Source organism: Sycon ciliatum, chromosome 3, assembly GCF_964019385.1.
Source record: "Sycon ciliatum chromosome 3, ocSycCili1.1, whole genome shotgun sequence".
Taxonomy (NCBI): Eukaryota; Metazoa; Porifera; class Calcarea; order Leucosolenida; family Sycettidae; genus Sycon; species Sycon ciliatum.
Genome location: NC_088645.1, coordinates 45922313 through 45942348, shown reverse-complemented (window position 1 = coordinate 45942348; position 20036 = coordinate 45922313). Strand labels below are relative to the sequence as shown.

The 20036-nt window shown below is 46.5% G+C and overlaps 1 protein-coding gene and 1 long non-coding RNA gene across 2 annotated transcripts in view; one reads left to right on the top strand and one right to left on the bottom strand.

The window, feature by feature from the left end:
- Nucleotides 1–5436: 5436 nt before the first annotated feature.
- LOC135812799 (uncharacterized) lies at nt 5437–7412 on the top strand. Its single transcript, XR_010552982.1, has 3 exons — nt 5437–5821; nt 5914–6079; nt 6915–7412. It is a non-coding gene; the product is annotated as an uncharacterized LOC135812799 (long non-coding RNA).
- Nucleotides 7413–17069: 9657 nt separating this feature from the next.
- Nucleotides 17070–20036, bottom strand: part of LOC135812322 (centrosomal protein of 131 kDa-like) — a 41798-nt gene continuing 38831 nt past the window's right edge. Inside the window, exons 24-26 of the mRNA XM_065325698.1 lie at nt 19819–20013; nt 19125–19185; nt 17070–17942 (exon numbers count right to left, since the gene is read on the bottom strand). Of these exons, the coding sequence (XP_065181770.1) occupies nt 17871–17942; nt 19125–19185; nt 19819–20013 (328 nt within the window). The 3' untranslated portion in view covers nt 17070–17870. The remainder of the gene's footprint in view (nt 17943–19124; nt 19186–19818; nt 20014–20036) is intronic.

The following is a 20036-nucleotide window of genomic DNA, read 5'->3' as shown; positions in this document are numbered from 1 at the left end:
CTCTTCTTCTCGCGATTAGAGATGGATGAAAACTCAATCCGGCAAGCTGTTTCATCAGCCGTTATGGATCTCCTTGCTCCGATCAATGATCGTCTACGTGCTTTGGAAGCGACAGCGGAATGTAGAAGGGATCTGGCCAGGGGCCAGTCCTCGCAGTCCAATGGATCGGAGCCAAAACTTTCCAGGTTGAGTGCAGGCACTCAACCCCGGGAAATCGCCAGTTCCTTGGGCATGCCCAAGTCTGGTTTGTCAGGTGGAAGTTTGTTGCTTCCACCTAGCTCCTCGAGTGGGCAGGCCTGCTCGAGTGATGCTGATTTGAACGACACCACGAGTGGGCAGGTACCCTCGTGTGTGGACGTGAGCACGGACGACCCGGAGCATGCTCCGGTGTCCTCAGATATAAAACAGTTCCTTCAGACTCGCTTCAGGAAGCCCTTGAAGGGAAAGGAGCGCAGGGACCTAGTAGAGCAGTTTTCCCGACCAGAGGTGGACGTGGCGGTCACACCTAAACTAGACCACGAGGTGCTGAATTTACCTGGTGTAAGGCAGTCATTCAAGAGGTCGCGAGACAACATGTTGTACTCGCTACAGAGCAGCGTATTGGATTGTTTGGGTCCTCTCTCTGCCCTGATGATGGAGGCCAAGGCAGCGCAGGACGCTGGTGCAGGCCTAGACCCGCAAGCTGTATTGGACATGGTTCCGGCTGGCTTGTCTCTGCTGGGCAATGCCAACAGTAAGCTCTCGGTGCTGAGGCGCCAGGAGTTCCTAGAGCATCTAGATAAGAGCCTGGTACCCATGGCGGAGGAGCCATTTGATAAAGCGGGCACGGCCCTGTTCGGCCCGGAACTATTGGAGCGCATCCAGTCCAAGGCAGAGTCCCAGGAGGCGCTGGGCTTGGTTGTGAAACAATACAAGGACGCTCGAGCTCCTCCGCAGTCGAGCGACAGCAAGTCTGGCTCTGGAGGGGCGTCAGCGGGTGAACGCCAGTTTTTCCGAGGTACTGGGGTCAGCAGGTACGGCGGTGGCTCCCGGTACGAGCCTTACACCAGCCCGTACAACCAGACTCAATATAGCCAAGCCGGTCGTGGCTATGCTAACCGAAGCCGGATGCTTCCCCCACCAGAGCAACAGGACGGTCACGGACCGGACACCAGCTACTCAGCATAGCGGCAGTGTGGATATTACAGTCCGTTTCAAAAAGATTTGCAATCCTGGCGATTGCCCGGGGAGTTTGGCGTCTTACCGTATGAGCACTCGAGCGCTGCCTGGAAAAACTCACTGTGAACTCGAAGAAATATTCCGCGCGAAAGCAGGAAAAATGACAACTCACTCACGTTGATACAGTCATGTACGTCTGGTTTACAACAAACGAGTTCTTACTCGTATCGGATAAAGGAGTCAAAGAGGACATGTCGAAACGAAAGTGTTGTAAATGTTGACGAGCGGCATGGGTCCTAATTCGTTTTGTGACCAAAATAGTTTCTTTGAGCTGCGCTACAATTTACTCACCGTGTGACGAAAACGACATCGACACGGACTCATTCCCAAGGCCATGACTTGGCAAAGCTATCCGTGTGACTTCGACGACATTTTGAGAAAAGCAGACGCTTGTGAACGCTGATAGAAGACGGCGTTGACTGCTAAATTCAAATAAATTGGCGATCTTGAAATACTAGAATAAATCTCAAAAAGCTACTGCGCGATGACTTCCATATTCACTCACACCACGTACCATTGCAGTGTTGTGGGTGTGTTCATGGTGTTCACATGGCGTGAGCCAGTCAAGTGGCAGTCAGTTCGGCAGGAAGCGCGAGCTCCAAGAACAAGTCGTTGGGTGCAGCCATCTTCTTTGTCTTGTACCAGCTTGATCATCAAAAGTCCAAAACAATGAAGAAAAAAAGTTTGACTTGAGGATAGGTTGGGATTTGAACTCACAACTTCATCATTCATGGTCAGCAGACAGCATTCATAACCACAAGAACAAAAAGGAAAGGATAAATCGTGGGTTTTGATAAAAAATCGATACTGGCTTCCTGGGCAAATTGTAAACCATGGGAAAAGGCCGGAAACCTGGCCGAACTTCTAACTCCTCAACGGCTGGTCCAATTGTTCCGAAACCTTCACAGAACAATTTGCCGTGTCCTAACAAGCCATTGTATGTACTTTGTTGTCCAAATTTCCCTTATCTTCATACTTTTTAAGACCCAAACCTGATTGTAAATCTTTTTGAAACAGACTATAGTGCCAGAGGAGGTCTGGACTGGCGGATGCGGTTCATCGTATTGGCTCAAGACTGGGCTTTGCCTCTCTCGCAGGTGTGTTTCGCGCCTTTTCCAGTACCGGAGCTCTGCTCGGTACAGCATGTGTGTTGGCGTAGGTTTCGCGCTCCGCATCGTGGCGTACGGCGGACAGCACGTAGCCGTCCCTCTTAGGGTCATTCCGGGGGGCCTGGCATCAGCGGCAGCAGCCACTTACAGTGCAGCCGTTCTCAGCTCCGGGGTTTGGGCTATAGCCTGACCTGCTGCTATCAGGACACTTAGGTGCCTGTCCCGTGACTAGAATGTTATCCATGCATGGGAATGAATATGTTTATCCCACATGTGTTTATGTGTCGTGTGCGCTTTGAAGTATACACTGTTATATCGAAGCTTGAAGCTCCGATGCGTAATTTCCCATTTCGCTAGCAATGGTACATTGTGACGGGAAGTGGGAGTTGTGCTAGGAGCTGAGAGCGAGATATAACAGTGTCCCACCCGCCCTCCCATTATGGGTTGGTGGATGTGTTGGGAATGATTCATTTTTTCCTGTCACATATCCGTAGTCTCGCTTCACTAAAAAAGGCAACTGTAGTGATGTGGTTGCGTGATTTTATTTTTTCATGCTGTGAAGTTCCGGTTGGATATTTATGACGTCATAGGCAATACACTGTTATATCTCGCTCTCAGCTCCTAGCACAACTCCCACTTCCCGTCGCAATGTACCATTGCTAGCGAAATGGGAAAATCTTAGTGGCAGCTGCTAGGTATAGACGTACCACGTTGATGCCATCATGGGAAACGGAAAGAAACCTTGTCTTTCCTATTCACAGAGTCATGCAGTGCCGGCTTGCTTGCACCATGAGTACATCAAATGGAAATGTGTTGGAAGTCTCTGATTCTTCGGAGGAAGAGAGTGAGGAAGATGAGTACGAGACAGAGGAGGATAATAAGAAAGACGAGAACGAGGCAGAGGTGGAGGATGAGCCCGGTGAGGCTTCACGACTGCCCAAAGCCAAAGGAGCAAGCATATCGAGGGTTAGATCACTTATATTGTACTTTTTCATACCACACAATATACTAAATTTCCAAAATAGCATTCCGTATGCACCCTCAAAGTACTTTGAAGACTGTCGACGTAGGGTTCTGATTTACTGTTATTCACTGCTAGTTCATGATAGCAACTTCAGTTCCACATCATTTTGAAATAGCATCACCATAATTATAATCTACTTTCAAAGTACTAGGTACTTCCAATAGCAGTATTCCGTGCAGTGTGACTTACATTATGACACAATGCCATATGAGTGGTTCACATTGCCTTTTCAACTAGCATTACAAGTCCAAATTAGCATTCTAACGAGCATTATATGACCGAATAACTAGCAATGCTAAAAGCATTTTGAGCTGAAATAACTAGCATTACCCGCCGAGGCCTAACTCGGCCAGGCGACAAGATGGAGGCAGCGCATTCCACCTGTCGGCACCAAGATACGCAATGGAATGGAAACCATACCGGGGAGTGGCAGGCAGGCAAGACAAGAGCAGGTGTAGCTTGGCCCCGGGTTGTGGCAGCAGAATGTGGGCCAGTGCAGCGGGGAGTGAATAGGACTGTAATAGGAGGCTGAGAAGTGGGCTAGATAAACCATGCAGACAGCGAATCTACTACTTGGTGAAGCTTGTACCGTACCCGGTCTACACAATTCTGTAAAAAGTGTTTTTTTTTTACTTTACTTCCCTGTTTTGCCTTTCGTAGACCCATAAATGCATAAATGTTAGAATGCTTATTCATTTCTCAGCTGGGGTTCATATCTGAACACGTATCATGGCTATGCACGAAACATTGGAAAGGCTTCCTGTCTGAAGCCTTTCCATACTGGTACTCGATGTTCCAGTTTTGTGACACGAGAATGGCACGAGAATTAGTGTACCGCTGAGTGTAGTAGTAGTAGTAGTAGTAGTAGTAGTAGTAGTAGTAGTAGTAGAATTTATTATTTTGATAGGGAAGGCCCTACAGACTGACGTTGCCGTCTTGTTACAGGGAACCCTAAGTGCTCTTTACAGAGCGAAACAAAAACGGATAGATGCTCAACCTAACGACACGAGACAGGCAGAGAATTCCACCTATCAGCGCCAAGGAAAGAAATAGAGAACATGCATATCTAGTGGTAGCAGCGGGCAAAGAAAGTGAAGAGAATGATTGCCCTCTACAATTTGTAGTGCGCCTCTCGGTGCAAGTAGCAGCCGACTGGAGGGTGAACATTGAGGAAAGAAGAGGACTTGTAGTGTACCGCTATACACGTGGTCCACACGTTGTCGACACTTGTCTTTGTTGATACTTTGTTGACACGTGACCCCGTCAGCGGTCTGCTTTGTGCCAATGTCACTTGGTAAACGTCGATGTCACGTGCGAGAAAGCCATCGAGCGACAGTCGCGCGATGACTTTCCCGTACGCGAAATAGTTGAGAACTGCAGAAGTCGACGAAGACGAACGAGGAGGCCCCTTTCGGTACCCCTGACGGGAAGGAGAACTGCAGCAGTCGACGAAGTCGAACGAGGAGGCCCCTTTCCGTACCCCGTACCGCAAAGTGCCATTGATGAATGTCTTCTGCACCTGGAAAGCCCCCCCCCCCTGTCGCGTAGGCGGACTGAATGCGCAGGGCAAAAAGAATTGCTGCAAAGACGTCCGCTCTAGGCCTTTGGAGGTGGGAACTCCTTCCGGCACCCCCGTACCGCAAAGTGCCATTGATGATCGATGAATGTCTTCTGCAAGTGGAACGACCCCGTAAACGCTGTCGCGTCGGCGGGCTGAATGCGCAGGACGAAAAATATATTGCTGCAGAGACGTCCGTTCTAGGCCTTTGGAGACATGGTGCGAACTTCTTCCGGTACCCCCGTACCGCAAAGTGCCCCGTTACTGCGTTAAACGCTGTCCCGTGGCCGACGAAACATATTGCTGCAAAGACGTCCGCTCTAGGCCTTTGGAGGCATCGTGCGAACTCCTTCCGGTACCCCCGTCCCGAAAAGTGCCATTGAGAAATTAATGAGAATGCACTGACCTGACGCCGTGACGGGGAGGACGGCAGAAGTGGACGCAGACGAACGAGGAGGAATCAAGACGAGCGAGCAATGGCAGGACTGTAAGTAATGGGGCTGTTAAGTGATGACGTCACAGTTCCTTCGATACGCATAGCAACGATCCCACTGGGGACAAACAAAAGTAGCGTCGTCCCCACCGACCCAGTTGTCAGTGGCAACATATAGGAATCGTGTACATTTCTTCGTTTCTTCTTTGCTGTTTTCAGTGAGTGTTTTGTTTTCTCTTTGTCCTTGATCTCGACGATGTTGTCGTGCTCATTACCTTACTGAGACGTCTCTTGTGACTGTAGCCAGTGTCATGGAGGATTTTATTGGCGTGACAAGGTAGATCGCCGAGATCGAGCGTGAAAAACGCTCTGCATTAGTAGCTCCTGTAGAATGTTTTCTGGGTTGGCGTATCCATGGTCAACAAAACCAAGGTGCAAGACAGCATGAGAGATCGTGTAAACGATGTGAACTCCAAAAGGTAAGCTCCTGAACAAGTGGAAAGATATGGGTATTTACAAACTCTCTCTTCATCCATCGATTGCCGCTATGCATTGCATTTTGTCTTCACAGATAATCTGGCCAAATTTATTGTAACTAGAGAGTGCAATCGTGCACTGCTTGGGGCCCATCCCAATGTCATCACATGGCTGTGGTGACTAGTGTATATCTGGGATAATTTTTCCTCGACTGATACGGAGCGCAGGTGGATCGCTTATGAGAAATGCGAACATGTGAAGTAAGTAATATTATTAGTTGTGTCGAAGAAATGTCCAATAAAATAAAATTTACTTTACACTCAAACATACACTGTAGATGTACATCAAGAGTACATAACCCCCTAGAGTGTGCAACGCCGATCTAGCTCTGCATAGGGTCTTGGTCGAGCGGAATCGGATCTTCTGATGTCATGCGTACACTCCACACCAGCGCAAGGCCGGTCTCGAGGCAGGGCACCATTGTTTTTGATCCAAGAGTACCCGCGACTCCCCGGGTTCCCCTCAGATGTGTACGGTATTATGACGCAAAGATCCGATTCCGCTCGACCAAGACCCTATGCAGAGCTGGATCAGGCGTTGCACACTCTGGGGGGTTATGTACTCTTGTGTACATGTAACATCATGATAATGATTCCATCTTCATTGTCCCGCAACTGGTACACCATACGCACCGAATACATGGTGTGTGTGTGTGCGCGCGCGCTTCGCGCAAGCGCGCGCATGTACATGCACACACTCTCATGCGTGGCCGAGTCGGCCAGATGAACAGACCATGCATTTACACAAGGTGTCCGTAATGTCATTGGAACGCTGTACTTTATGACTTTATTCCAAAAGAGTATGTCTTGCCCCTGACGAATGGAGTTGTGTCTGTGCTCAGCGGGTATCGGGCTATGACGCAACACTGCAATCAGCGCTGCAATTAAAAGAGCACTGCATGGATTATTTTGACGAACTTCCTTTGCGTTTACTTGGTTGAGCCCGTGGTTTCATTTCTGTGTTCTGTCATGATTGGCCTCTGGAAATAATCAGAGTGGATGTCATTTTGCCATATATGTGTGCCTTGTGCGACAGGTTCAAGGCTAGATGCACTTCACATTCGGCGTGCGATCTCAGCGTCTGGGACCTGATGAAGTCTTGGTTGGATGATTATTCAAGCCTGATACTACTCGACACACCAATGTTCATGTCAATGTAATTTTTTCAGAGCTGCACTATTTACGTGTTGACGCTTACTTCGGTGTTAGCGTGTTTCCCCCGGATTGTTTCTATCATCATGATCGTGTGTTCTTGGGCTGAGCGAGCACATGCACAAGTGTGCAGCTATAACCCTGTGTATCTTTGGTTACACTTTGTTCTGCAATGCATGTACCTTGTAACATTATGTGCTTGCATTGCTTTGTCCGGCCTGCGTATTTCAGGACTATTCAGTGCATTAGACCCAGGTTTGTTTGGTTGCCGGATGACCTCTTGTTGCGTCGCTCTGTATTTGTATTCATCAATTTTTGGGCTTGAGAATTGAGCTGTTGTGTGGTTCCCAATATGAAAACATCATGCTGGTGCTCTGTGTTTCGATTATCGACTGTCGGAGCAGTCCTGCATTTATTAGCAGAACGGTCAATACTGTAGTCTTTTCACGTGTTTGTCTTTTTTGTGTTTTCGCCGGGGGTATTAGCGGTAACGTTGCATACAGAACGGCAGTGTTGCATCACTGGACGACCCTGCCTCTGCATCTGACTTAATTTCCCCAGGATCTGGTGCAGTTACACCAGACAGCCACTTCCTGTAAACACGCAAACAGCAAAAGAAGAGATCCCGCAAATCAGGAAAAAACATTATGGAAAATATAGAGTACTTCTTTTTGAAGTAGATCATACAACATTCAATAATCTGGAGTAATTACAGTGAGACAAACACTTCAAACAGTGCTCTCTCTCTCTCTCTCTCTGTCTCCATCCTTCCAAAAATACCCTATGACAATTCCCTAGAATTATTTTATTTTATATTCTTAGGACATCATTCTGAACATAATAAATTCTTCCATGGGTCTTCAATCACCACGGAGGGCGAAAATATATCTAAGTCATGCAGTTTACGGGAGGTACGAGCTGTCATGGATATAGAGGCTGATATTGTGCCAGCGTGAGGGCAGAGACAGAAAGAAGACACTGATTTCTTGAACAACTCACCTATATATAATCGAATCCACAAGGAGAGCTCATACTTTGATCCATCAGGACGCGAAACATCTTCAAAGTACTCTCAAACACGGAGTTTTACTGTGGGCAGCCAATTTCACAGCCATCATGAAGGCACTCGACGACTACAGGAGTTTTGTAGAGGAAAGAACAAGGAGTAAAGAGCGACAACAATCGCTTGAAGAAAAAGCAAAGAAAAACAACTGTCTCTCCAGTCATTTAGATGCTGTTGCCCTTGACATCTGGTTCCATCCAGAGGACGCGACTTTTGTTTGTCCCCAGTGCTCTCCGTTGCTATGCGTATCGAAGGAGCCGTGACGTCACACTTAACAGCCCCATAGCTCAATTAGAAATGAGAACTTGACATTCATGGCACTTGCCACTTGCCACTGCATATTTCTTGTCCATTCACAATGTCACTCCTCTGCCCCTGAGTGCCCACGGCCCTGTTGCTGCACTGGCCCGATGAATCGAATGTCTTCTGCAACTGGAACGGCCCCGTAAACTCTGTCGCGTCGGCGGACTGAATGCGCAGGACGAAAAACATTGCTGCGAAGACGTCCCCTCTAGACGACGGTAAGGCATCCCTTGATATGTAGCCGCAGCCAGTGTGTGCCATAGTATCGCGCGATGGTGAATGAGGAATGATGAAGGGTACGGTTAGGTGGGACGGTAGACCTGTTATCTTCCAACACGTTATCAGGTCGACAGCGCATTGTACTCACTCTATTCTTGTAGTTCGTTACGTTTTTAAAGGTGCGTGTGTATATCTTGCCAATAGTTAATGGTGTACAGTCGCACGCTACAGACGCCATGTTCATTTGCAGGGTTTGCAAACTGTACGTGAAGAAAGACAGCATACCGCCATCTTGCGTTCTCAATGACTTGCACCTTGACCCTGTACCCCAGTGCTTGTCGCGACTAAACTCACTCAAAAAGTGGAACCCTTCCAGACATGTTACAAGCTAGACACAAAGCATGGCCCAGTCGACCGCATTCAAAGCGAGTGAGGTGCCAAGAACAAAATACTCCACCTTCCATTGCCAATTGACGGCAACCCGCGTCTCATGCATGACTTGTGTGCTGACAATACAAACATCATAGTGAACTGTGTACCAACCAGTGCGAAGATTGTCTGGAAGCACCTTGTCAGGCCGAAGGTTGTCGTCGCACCCTTGCGGTGGTTATCTGAGGAGGCGAGACAAAAGATGGAATTGCTTGCACATTTGTACCAGTTGTACCGGCTATGCGAGTGCCATGGTGATAAACGCATTCTTATTGAGCTTTGAGACACATGTCAGCAGGGCGTTGTTGCATCACTGACCTCTTGCAGTCATTCCGTGAATGATATTTTGCGCGAGTTTGCATCGCACGCAGCATCGCAGATCGTGTCGAATTACGCATCACACTGCAAAATTGCTCCTCTGCATGCAAGTGGATTTCATTGCACTTTTCAGTTTGGGAAATGCTCGAATATGATAATTCCGCGTGTGAGTGCACTAGCCCTGAACATACATGTACGTGACCCGCTTGTGGTGTCTCATAGTCTACCTCACGACCTTCTGCTTTCTTTCTGCATCACTTGTATCTTGCAGGTATATCATCCTGTGACGACCACATTGAAGTCTGAATTTGAATTGTGAAGATGCTTCAGCAACCACATCGTACTTTTCCATTGCTTTCATTGTGCTTCTAGTGTGCATGTGTGTAACTTGTGGGGTATACTTGTGATTACATTGTGTGCTGGCGACATGGTCAGATTTTGTCCATGCGTGTAACGTACACCTGCATGTTATGCATTGAAAATGATCTGCCACTTGCGATCCTGGGACGAGTATCAGGTCAGCTTTGTCTTGTGTGGGCTGTACCAGATTGCTGTTCACTTCTCTATCTGTTGGATATGTGACTTTCTGCACTTTCTGGTGTATGGTGGCCACTGCTTTGCATGGCATTTATATACATGAAGAGTTTCCTGTTTGTGTCGTGTTCATGTGCGTATGTGTGCGTGGCCACGTGCGTGTGCCGTGTGCACCCACGTGTTTGTGTATCTGTGTGCGGGGTAGCGAGGTGGTTAGGGCTGGTATGTATCAGTGTGTTATTGCAGTCTCATGGCTACATACAATACATCGCGCGCGTGCTCATCATGTTTACCTTCGGGGTTGGGGTGGGGAGGGAACGGAAAAAGAACTGAAATTATCCATATAAAAACCGCTCTGTTCTGAAAAACCTTTACTGGTGCTGCCCCGTCGTAAAAGTAAGAAATTAGAACTGGAGCATTGTCCCCCAAATGCGAACAGATCCACCTAAATCGCGAATGACGGGACCCGAACGCACCAGTAGCACGAGGTTCCTAGCTGTGGATGCAGATGGGGACGTTGGTCCAGACAATAGGCCATGGTCGTCGATAATTGTACGTGTACTAGCAATACACTGCCACTGATGCAATGTGCAATGTACTGCACTATAGTAGTGGTGGTGTTACCCTATGATAATTGCTGTGATCCTGTGCCCTCCCGATCTCGTGCTACTGGTGCGTTCGGGTCCCGTCATTCGCGATTTAGGTGGATCTGTTCGCATTTGGGGGACAATGCTCCAGTTCTAATTTCTTACTTTTACGACGGGGCAGCACCAGTAAAGGTTTTTCAGGACCGCTCACAGAGCGGTTTTATATGGATAATGTATAATAATTATATAAATTGTATTCGTACGCATAAGCCCGATTTGTGTAAGCAAAAAGAACATATTTTAGCACTTAGGTTATTTTGTGAGTTTGCACCCCGTGTTCATGAGTTGTTTCTGCACTGTTCATGCCCGTTTGTCACACTTACTCTTTATCTTAGTTCTCACTTTTTGTAATACTTACCACAAGTTACCCGTCATGTGTCACACTTCTTTGGATTTTAACCTTTGTTTTTCCCTTGATCACTTTAGTTCCGTATTTCCACTGATGATCGGAGTTTGAAAATCGATTTCGGAAACACACAAAACCAAACCTTGAACAAATTGTCATGTTGCGTTGTGATGTCTGCGGCATTCATACTTTTCTTAGCTATTACCGTACTGGCAATATATGTTGCCGCGTAACGCGTAACGCAGGGGGGTGCGGCGTAACGCGCGACCAGGCTAGTGCGACAAATTTTCGTAGAGTTCGTAACGCGCGTCCGGCGGGGTGCGGCGATCTTTTCATTGCAGCTTGCACTGCAAAAAAAAGGCTGAAAACTGTGAAAGCACGTGTACCGCGTGGTGAAAAGTTCAAAACTGGACGCAGCAGGAAGTCCTGACACTCGAAGGCGCATCATTCAGTGGTTGGCGATCTCAATGGTTTCTTCTTTCCCGAGGTCGTTTTGCGAAGAAGAGCGATGTGTTTACCAGTTTCCTTGTGACAATGCAGAAGTCTCTATTCGCCTTCGGCGTGAAGAAAATCACGCCCAAGGAAAGTGAAAAAGGAAAGGATGAGGAGAGAAAGGAGACGAAAAACAGGATTGCTGCTGATCGTGCAAAGAAAGTTTTAGTGAAGCAGAAGAAAGTTCGTGAGCAAACGAGAAAGCGTGTTTTTGTGAACAGATCACTCTGATAGTTAAAATATACAGTCTTCTATTGATATCGTTGTCGCCCTTTGCCGTCGGGTTTGTAACAGTTGGATAGCAACTGAATTTCTGTGCCTTCAATGTGGATGAAAAGAAAAAATGATGCGGCAAAAGCAAAAAAATGATGCGGCAATCGCAAAAAAAGTGATGCGGCAATAGCAAAAAAAGGACTGCGGCAATATAGAAACCTGTGTAACGGCTAGCGGCTCCTGTGCGACGTTGCATGTAACGCCCTGCGTGCGGCAAACATGTGCCAATGTAACGCTTCATGGCCTCACTGCGGCAACATATTGCCAGTACGGTATTAGAGAGGTTAAGTTACACGCTTTTTGCCCTTTTTCAAAACGCGGTGCAAATCTCACGTTACGTGTAATTTTTAGAGGTTAAGTTACACGTGCGACGTGACGTGAAATTTTGCTTGGCAGGATTCGGGTTTAGTTCGCACAAATATCAAATCTTCCAACAAACTCGATAAAATCCGGAAACTCACACAAATTCGGTCGGAATAACCAAGCGAAACTTCCAAAAACTCACGTCATGAACTTACTTGCGGGACAGTCAACTCACGTAAAACACGTCAAATTTTACGTGAGTTTTTTCACTTTTTGACGTAAAAGAATCAGGTTTTTGAGCCACGTATTGGGCTGCACGGATCAAAATGGGTGCCTTATTATTTTTCTTACAAAAAAAAAAAAAAAAAATTGGGCTGCACGGCGGCGGGCGAAGCCCGCCGTGCAGCAGGACTTTTGCCAGCACCCTCGTGACGTTGCAGATATGTGGCTTGATTAGTGTAGTTGACGTTGATTTAGTGACTTTGGCAAGTCTGAGTCGTGTCAAGAAGTCAGGTAGGATTCAGTACTAGGCAGTAGTGAAACGTGAGTGGTAGTCTTTGCCGGTTTCTGAGGGTATCCTGGATTTGGTGTGCAGCGCTGTGGGAATGGCTTGCTGTGGAGGTCCCAGCACTGGATGTTGTATCAAAGGTACGACCTCGTAGCACGTGCTAAACCTAAAAAAATTCAAAAATTGACTTGGGTCTGTGGGAGTGTGTGAGAGAACGCCCACTCGTTCCGTTGTGACAGATTCCAGGGCCTCGTTGAGGGGCCCTACCCCATCACCCATGGCTGCTTCTGGACTTGTTCTAGGTTTGAGTCCCGCGCACGAACAGAATGAGCACGAAGATGTGAAAAAATTGTAAATGCATTTGTTTGGCTCCTGGGTGGCTCGCACACCGTGGCACTATGCCGGAAATTTGAGTTTTTCCGGCCTGGAAAGCCTGTCAGTGAGGCGCAAGAACTTGTAAATCATGTCCTGAGGGCCAGCATAGTGGCTGGAGCGTGTGGTCAAAATTTCACTCAAATCCATTGAGAAACACCAAAGTTACGGTCAATTGAATGCCATATGAAATTTATGGGTAGGCTGCCCCCTTAAAGGGGAAGTGAAGGCAAAAATTAAAATTTCACCAGTTGTAGTCTTCGGGGTGCTGAGTCGAATGGTCGTGGTCCGAGGAAGCTGAGACGCTCCCTTCCTACTTGAATCCCAATCGAACTCGCGCACTTCCACCGAAACTGGGTGACTGCGCCCTACGAGATGGGGATTTGTATGCAAAAATGTCACTGAAAGCGCCATTTCGTTCTTATAAAAGCATGGATGACCGCGATTGGCCCATATGTTGTAGTCTTTTGGACGCTGAGTTGATTGGTTTTGGTCCGAAAAGGCTGCGATGCAGCGTTCCTCCTTTATTCCCAATCGAACATGGTTGAACAAGCGGTCACGTGCTCCTGCGTACGCCAGTCACCTGGTCACCGTGCCTCCAGGGTGCAATTTACTAGCCTGTTTGACCTTTTTGGGAGCAGTCCTGTCACTCGAGTTGAACTCGAGTTGAACCTTGGTGTGAAAGTTGTCGCCTGCTGGCGTGGTGACCAGGTGATTTGGGCACCCAGGAGCACGTGACCGCTTGTTCAGCCATGTTCGATTGGGAATAAAGGAGGAACGCTGCATCGCAGCCTTTTCGGACCAAAACCAGTCGACTCAGCGTCCAAAAGACTACAACATATCGGCCAATCGCGGTCATCCGTGCTTTTATAAGAACGAAATGGCGCTTTAAGTGACATTTTGCATACAAATCCCCATCTAATAGGGCGCAGTCACCCAGTTTCGGTGGAAGTGCGCGAGTTCGATTGGGATTCAAGTAGGAAGGGAGCGTCTCAGCTTCCTCGGACCAAGACCATTCGACTCAGCACCCCGAAGACTACAACTGGTGAAATTTTAATTTTTGCCTTAACTTCCCCTTTAACCACTGTAGTCCAGCAACTGTAACTTTGAAAAAACACTTTTTGCCTGTTTTCACTGAAAAAAGAGCACTTTTCAGCATATTTTGAGGGACGCGAAAAGCACTACAGTCCATTTCAAAACTATAGACGCGTAGGGTTTTTGAAATATTTCAAATTTGGCTGGAACCTTTTGAGAATAGTTTTCGGAATATTGCTCAGGACCGCTCCACGATTACTCTCATATAGTTTCTAAACAACTCAATCTGTGTCCACCTCACCTCCACTGTTTCAACTGGTTTTCTTCCCGTAGCACGAGAAACTCCCTTTTCCTTCCGAAACCCAAGTCCTCCTTTCTACTTCACTCTCCCCTTTTCACTGCGTACTCTGCGTGGCTGGCACTTCCCCAAGAAGCTAAGGACCTTTCTTCCCTCCGCCTTTTTAAGAGCCTTGTCGTGCCTTGACTTTGAATTTGTGTTTCTCATTTTGTTGCAATCACTACTTATCCATGCCGGTTCCTTTTTTTTTTTTTTTTTTTTTTTTTTTCTTCTTCTTCTTCTCCCCTTCTCCCTTCCTTGCCATAGTTGGCTAACACCCTCTCTCTTTGTATTGGCCGGTGTTCTCACTGTGCTATGAGATGCTGTAATAAATAAATAAATAAATAAAACGATTGGATAACAGACGCCCAATTTGGAAAAATTTATGCACAAAGTGAACACAGATTTTATGTGGCATAGATGCTGGCATAACGGTTTTTGCCTAGGTACCCGTCTATAGTTTTGAAATGGACTGTAAGTGCGAACTAAAAGAGCACCTTTGGGAAAGGGCTACGTACAAACGACGAATTCAACGGAGCTAGAACAGGACGCGATAAATTTTTCCCTAACAAAATAAGAAAAAATAATAATAATAATAACTCTAAATAATCGACGTGGAGACAACAATTTTATAATAGCTATAAAGAGAACAAATTCTGCTGTCATCGCCACACTACAACAAAGTCATGAAGGTTTACCAAAATCGATTTTCTTGTCACAATCATCAGTGGAAAGCCGTGACTGAAGAGTAACCATGCTGAATCAATGATTAATATACATTCAATAATGTGTTACGAGAACAAAACAAAGTGCTAAAATAGAATGAGGGAAGGTGAGACAATAGAAGTGAAGTGAGAGCTAAGTGCAACAGGGGTGAGGAACTAATTACAACGCTAGAACTGTGTATTGAGACAAACAATCATGCTGTGCACCTACGAAAACAATCTTAATGCAACTACATGTTTCTTCTGCTTACAAAGATCAGGCTTATGCAAACGAATACAAACAGCCTCAAGTACTTTCAACTGACTAGCGTACCGTGCACGACAAAGAACAGAACAACTAAAATCATCATACACCTGCAGACACTAAGGGTGAGACAACAGATGAAGAAAAACGGCAGACTTCTTACGATCACAATCACCATCCGATTCCTCGTCTCCACCAACCGCAACCTCGTCCTCCGTCTCATCTTCCAACTCGTCCTCAGTGTCGTCCCCCGTGTCATTCTCCTCATCCACACCGATCGGTCCCAGGCTCGCTTCATGTTGCTTAACCTCTGTTCGTTGACTCCTCCTTTGATCTTGGTCTGTGGGGTCGGTGGCACAGGTGAATATGGAAGAGGCAAGCACTGAACATGAACAAGGAGAAAGAAAGCTGAAGGGAACGGAATTCAACAGAGAAAACAACACGATCAACATTCAAAGACCTAGACGTTCAACGGCTAATTATTCAATGAATTATTACAGTACTGGATGTCAAGCACCGGCGAAGACACTGGGAACAGAAGATTTAACAACAACAGGAACAACAACAATAACAACAACAACAATGGTAACAAATTACCATCAAGATCAAAGGAGGAGTCAACGAACAGAGGTTAAGCAACATGAAGCGAGCCTGGGACCGATCGGTGTGGATGAGGAGAATGACACGGGGGACGACACTGAGGACGAGTTGGAAGATGAGACGGAGGACGAGGTTGCGGTTGGTGGAGACGAGGAATCGGATGGTGATTGTGATCGTAAGAAGTCTGCCGTTTTTCTTCATCTGTTGTCTCACCCTAAGTGTCTGCAGGTGTATGATGATTTTAGTTTTTCTGTTCTTTGTCGTGCACGGTACGCTAGTCAGTTGAAAGTACTTGAGGCTGTTTGTATTCGTTTGCATAAGCCTGATCTTTGTAAGCAGAAGAAACATGTAGTTGCGTTAAGATTGTTTTCGTAGGTGCACAGCATGATTGTTTGTCTCAATACACAGTTCTAGCGTTGTAATTAGTTCCTCACCCCTGTTGCACTTAGCTCTCACTTCACTTCTATTGTCTCACCTTCCCTCATTCTATTTTAGCACTTTGTTTTGTTCTCGTAACACATTATTGAATGTATATTAATCATTGATTCAGCATGGTTACTCTTCAGTCACGGCTTTCCACTGATGATTGTGACAAGAAAATCGATTTTGGTAAACCTTCATGACTTTGTTGTAGTGTGGCGATGACAGCAGAATTTGTTCTCTTTATATCAATAATAACTCTTATTAAATTTAGAGCAGGGAGTCGGTATTTTACGACTCCCTGATTTAGAGATGTGAACGTTGGTAGTGGAAATCAGCACTGATATGAAAACAGTCGTCGCCATTAGGAGTCATCGTGTATGTGCCTCTCCGTCTTGCAGAGGTACTGATGTTGTCCGTGCCTGCGCGGACTGCGCAGGTTGCGCATGCGTGCATTTGTACACATTCATTCTTCTTGTTGTTGTTCTTTGCCTTCTTCTTGAGAATCTCTTTGGAGTGAAACCTATTTATCAATCCTCTGTTTGTAGCGCACGCGATATGTGAGAGTAATCAGAAGGGCCTATCGTCTGGATATAACCCCTCAGACGACAATTGGCGCCCGGCGTGGGGCTCGAACCCACGACCCTGAGATTAAGAGTCTCATGCTCTACCGACTGAGATTGCTGAAGCGCCTTGAGAAAGACAATCAGATCTATCACAATGCTGATGTCAACTGAGAACAGAGAGACAACAGTGTTTGAAAGACAAATTTGAGAGACAAGAGACAAGACAACTGTTAGCACCTTTTTTGGCGGGAACGTTCAGAGCTGATTTCCTGTTTCAGCGCTACCCTGGGGTGAGTGTGAGATAGTTCAGTTCAGGGAGTCGCAAAATACCGGTATTTTACGACTCCCTGGTTCAGTTGCATAAATATTAGATCTTCGGTTGTTGTAGCAGCCTCGACTCGAGTACTATACAACACAATATCCATATTCACATAAGAAAATATACAGTCACACGACCAAAACGGTTTCAACCTAAAAATCAGTATCGCTAGCTACAAGCAGTCGCCGAAATCATGAAATTAGAATGAGAGCACAATGGATACATTCCATTCTTGCAGGTGTCCCCAAATGCATGTACAATAGTAAGAAACTGGTCACAAGGGCTGTTGCGCCGGTGTGCACAGAAAGATCATCAACTAGAGGTCTACAGCTCAGCATGCCGGATTGGGGATCTAACATGAGATGTGAGTTTCACCACCATGATAATGCCTGCTATATCAAAAGCCTCTTGTATGGGCAAAACAAATGTGCTTCCATAATAATTATTATGACACAAAATCTCAATACAAAAAAATTAACAAAATGCCAAGAATCTGAAGAAAAAGCCCTGAATGCCTGCTATGGTCTCAACTGCCTCAACTGCTCTCAAAGAAACGTCTACTGAGTGGAAAGGAGCGAGGAAGAATGAGACAAATATACACGTAGGGAGTGAATCATCCATGCTACAGGGAGAATGAGACAAATATACACGTAGTGAGTGAATCCATGCTACAGGGAGAATGAGACAAAGATACACGTAGGGAGTGAATCACCCATGCTACAGGGAGAATGAGACAAATATACACGTAGGGAGTGGAGTCAAGACAGGAAGTATGGCCCCACGTCCACTACTTCTTGGTCATGATTTTTCTCTGCTGTTGAAGCAAGGAGTTGAGGTGATCAGCTTTCTTGTTGGCAGCCTGCAGGTAAAACACAGTACAAAGGAAGCCTTAAGTCTCATAAATTGTATAATGGGAACCTGTAAGTCACATAAATAGTACAATGGAAGCCTGTGAGTCACACATACTTCCAAGTACTGTAGTACAATGGCAGCCAAAATAGAAAGAGATAACCATAATCTTCACCACAATCAGAAAGACACAGCTGTGGTTTTCACAACAGCCACAAAGACACAGCTGCGGTTTTCACAACAACCACAAAGACATAGCTGTGGTTTTCACAACAACCACAAAGACACAGCTGTGGTTTTCACAACAATCGGAAAGAGATTGCTGCGAGATTAACCTCTCACGTATTAATCGACTATATCAACCCCCCCCCCCCTCCTCCTCATTATAGTATAGTTAATCTTCCAAACCGTGACCGGTACCCCGTCATAACAACCTGGCATTAAGATTGACAGGTATACAGTCAACTTTGCGTATAACGACACTCAGCGGCGGGGTATCAGAACAGTGTTCTTATTCGCGAAGTGTCGTTACACCCAAAGTCTACTTGTATGTATACAGGTAGAATGGACTTTGCTCTGGGCATGGAAATTCTGGCGAACTGTGGTTATATCCGCAGTCGTTTTTAGCGAACTTGACTGCATCTAGGTTACATATGAAGAGAGGGGGGGGGGGAGAGAATAGGACGCACTTGCGCTGGTTAGCTTCATGCTTTGCCCGCTGCTTCTAGCAGTTTGAGCACTCTCAGCGCTAGTACATTGAGCTGTCCTAATGTCTGTGGTTCTCGTAGCCATGGCTGACAGTTCAATCCTATTTTACGCTCGGAGTTGCACTGATGAGGCCTCATTGGCCGAAACAGTCTGGCTGTCTGCATCATTGAGTAGGAAGAGCTGAGATACAAGACCTGATAAGCGCCGGATTTGAGAAAAGCATCTTTTGATCCCAGTGTAATCAAAAAGATCTAGAGGCACAAGCTGCCAAAATTCGAATCTTACTACATGTGCAACCATTTCAAAACTAAAACTTAAACATGGATTTTGATACAAACCGCACACAAAATGAATCATTTTTTGAGCCATTATCCGAAAACGGTTGAAATGGATTTAGCTGGCTTTGCATTCCAGACCTTCATAATTGTGTACTGAAAGCTTGAAAGACAAACTCGTCAGTGCAACACGACTAGCTGATTCTTACCAGAACCTCCGCTTTGAGCTTCGAGATAGTTTCATCTTTCTTGGCAATAGCCTGCTTGATCCTGTGAGTGAAACATGAATGGACAAAGAATGGACAACGGCCGTGTCAGACTTGCTTACCAACTAACAACGTCACCATTATATAAGCTGTATGCACGCAAATAGTATGCATGAAACATATTCTACTCATCCCGAACGCTGGGGTGGTGGTGGTGGTGTGTGGGTGTGTGTGTGTGTGTGGGGGGGGGGGGGGGTGGGAGGGGTGGGAGGGAGCAATAACCTTGGCAAAGTGAATAGGTCTTGAGAGCGATGACATCACAAGTCCAAATCTAACGTTAAGTACCGACTTTTTGACCCACGCTGCCCACGGAGGATTACGGGATGTAGTGGGTGGAGTCCCTCCCCCCCCCCCCCTCCGCCTCCCCGCGTCGCACGGTAATTTGTTGTGTACCAGGAGTGAGTCCCTGACCGGTTTGAGGGTCCAGTCCAGTCACTGCCACTGGATGTGGCACTATGCTGTGAAGGAGGATCACCGAAATGCATTGTATGGATCCGTACAATCACTGAGTCAGCATTTTACTGACTCAGGGCTGGCTTTGAGATAACACATCCAAACCTTATGGCATTTGAACACCTTTGCTGACATCATTCTCAAACTTTGATTATGTCATTCCCAAATCTCCTCCAGTACACACCTGTTATGCAGAGCTTGCATCTCCTTCTGTTTGTCTTCCTCTAGCTTGACAAGGGCTTCTTTGTTCTCGTCCTGAACAGTCAGCAGCTGTGCTTGCTTTTCCTCCTCCACTCTCTTCAGTTGGTAGGTGTGCCGTGCTGTGAGCTCTGCTAGCTCGGTCTTGATTCGTTTGTTTTCTTCCTCCGTGGACACCAGGCTGGGGAGTGACGGAGAGTATGA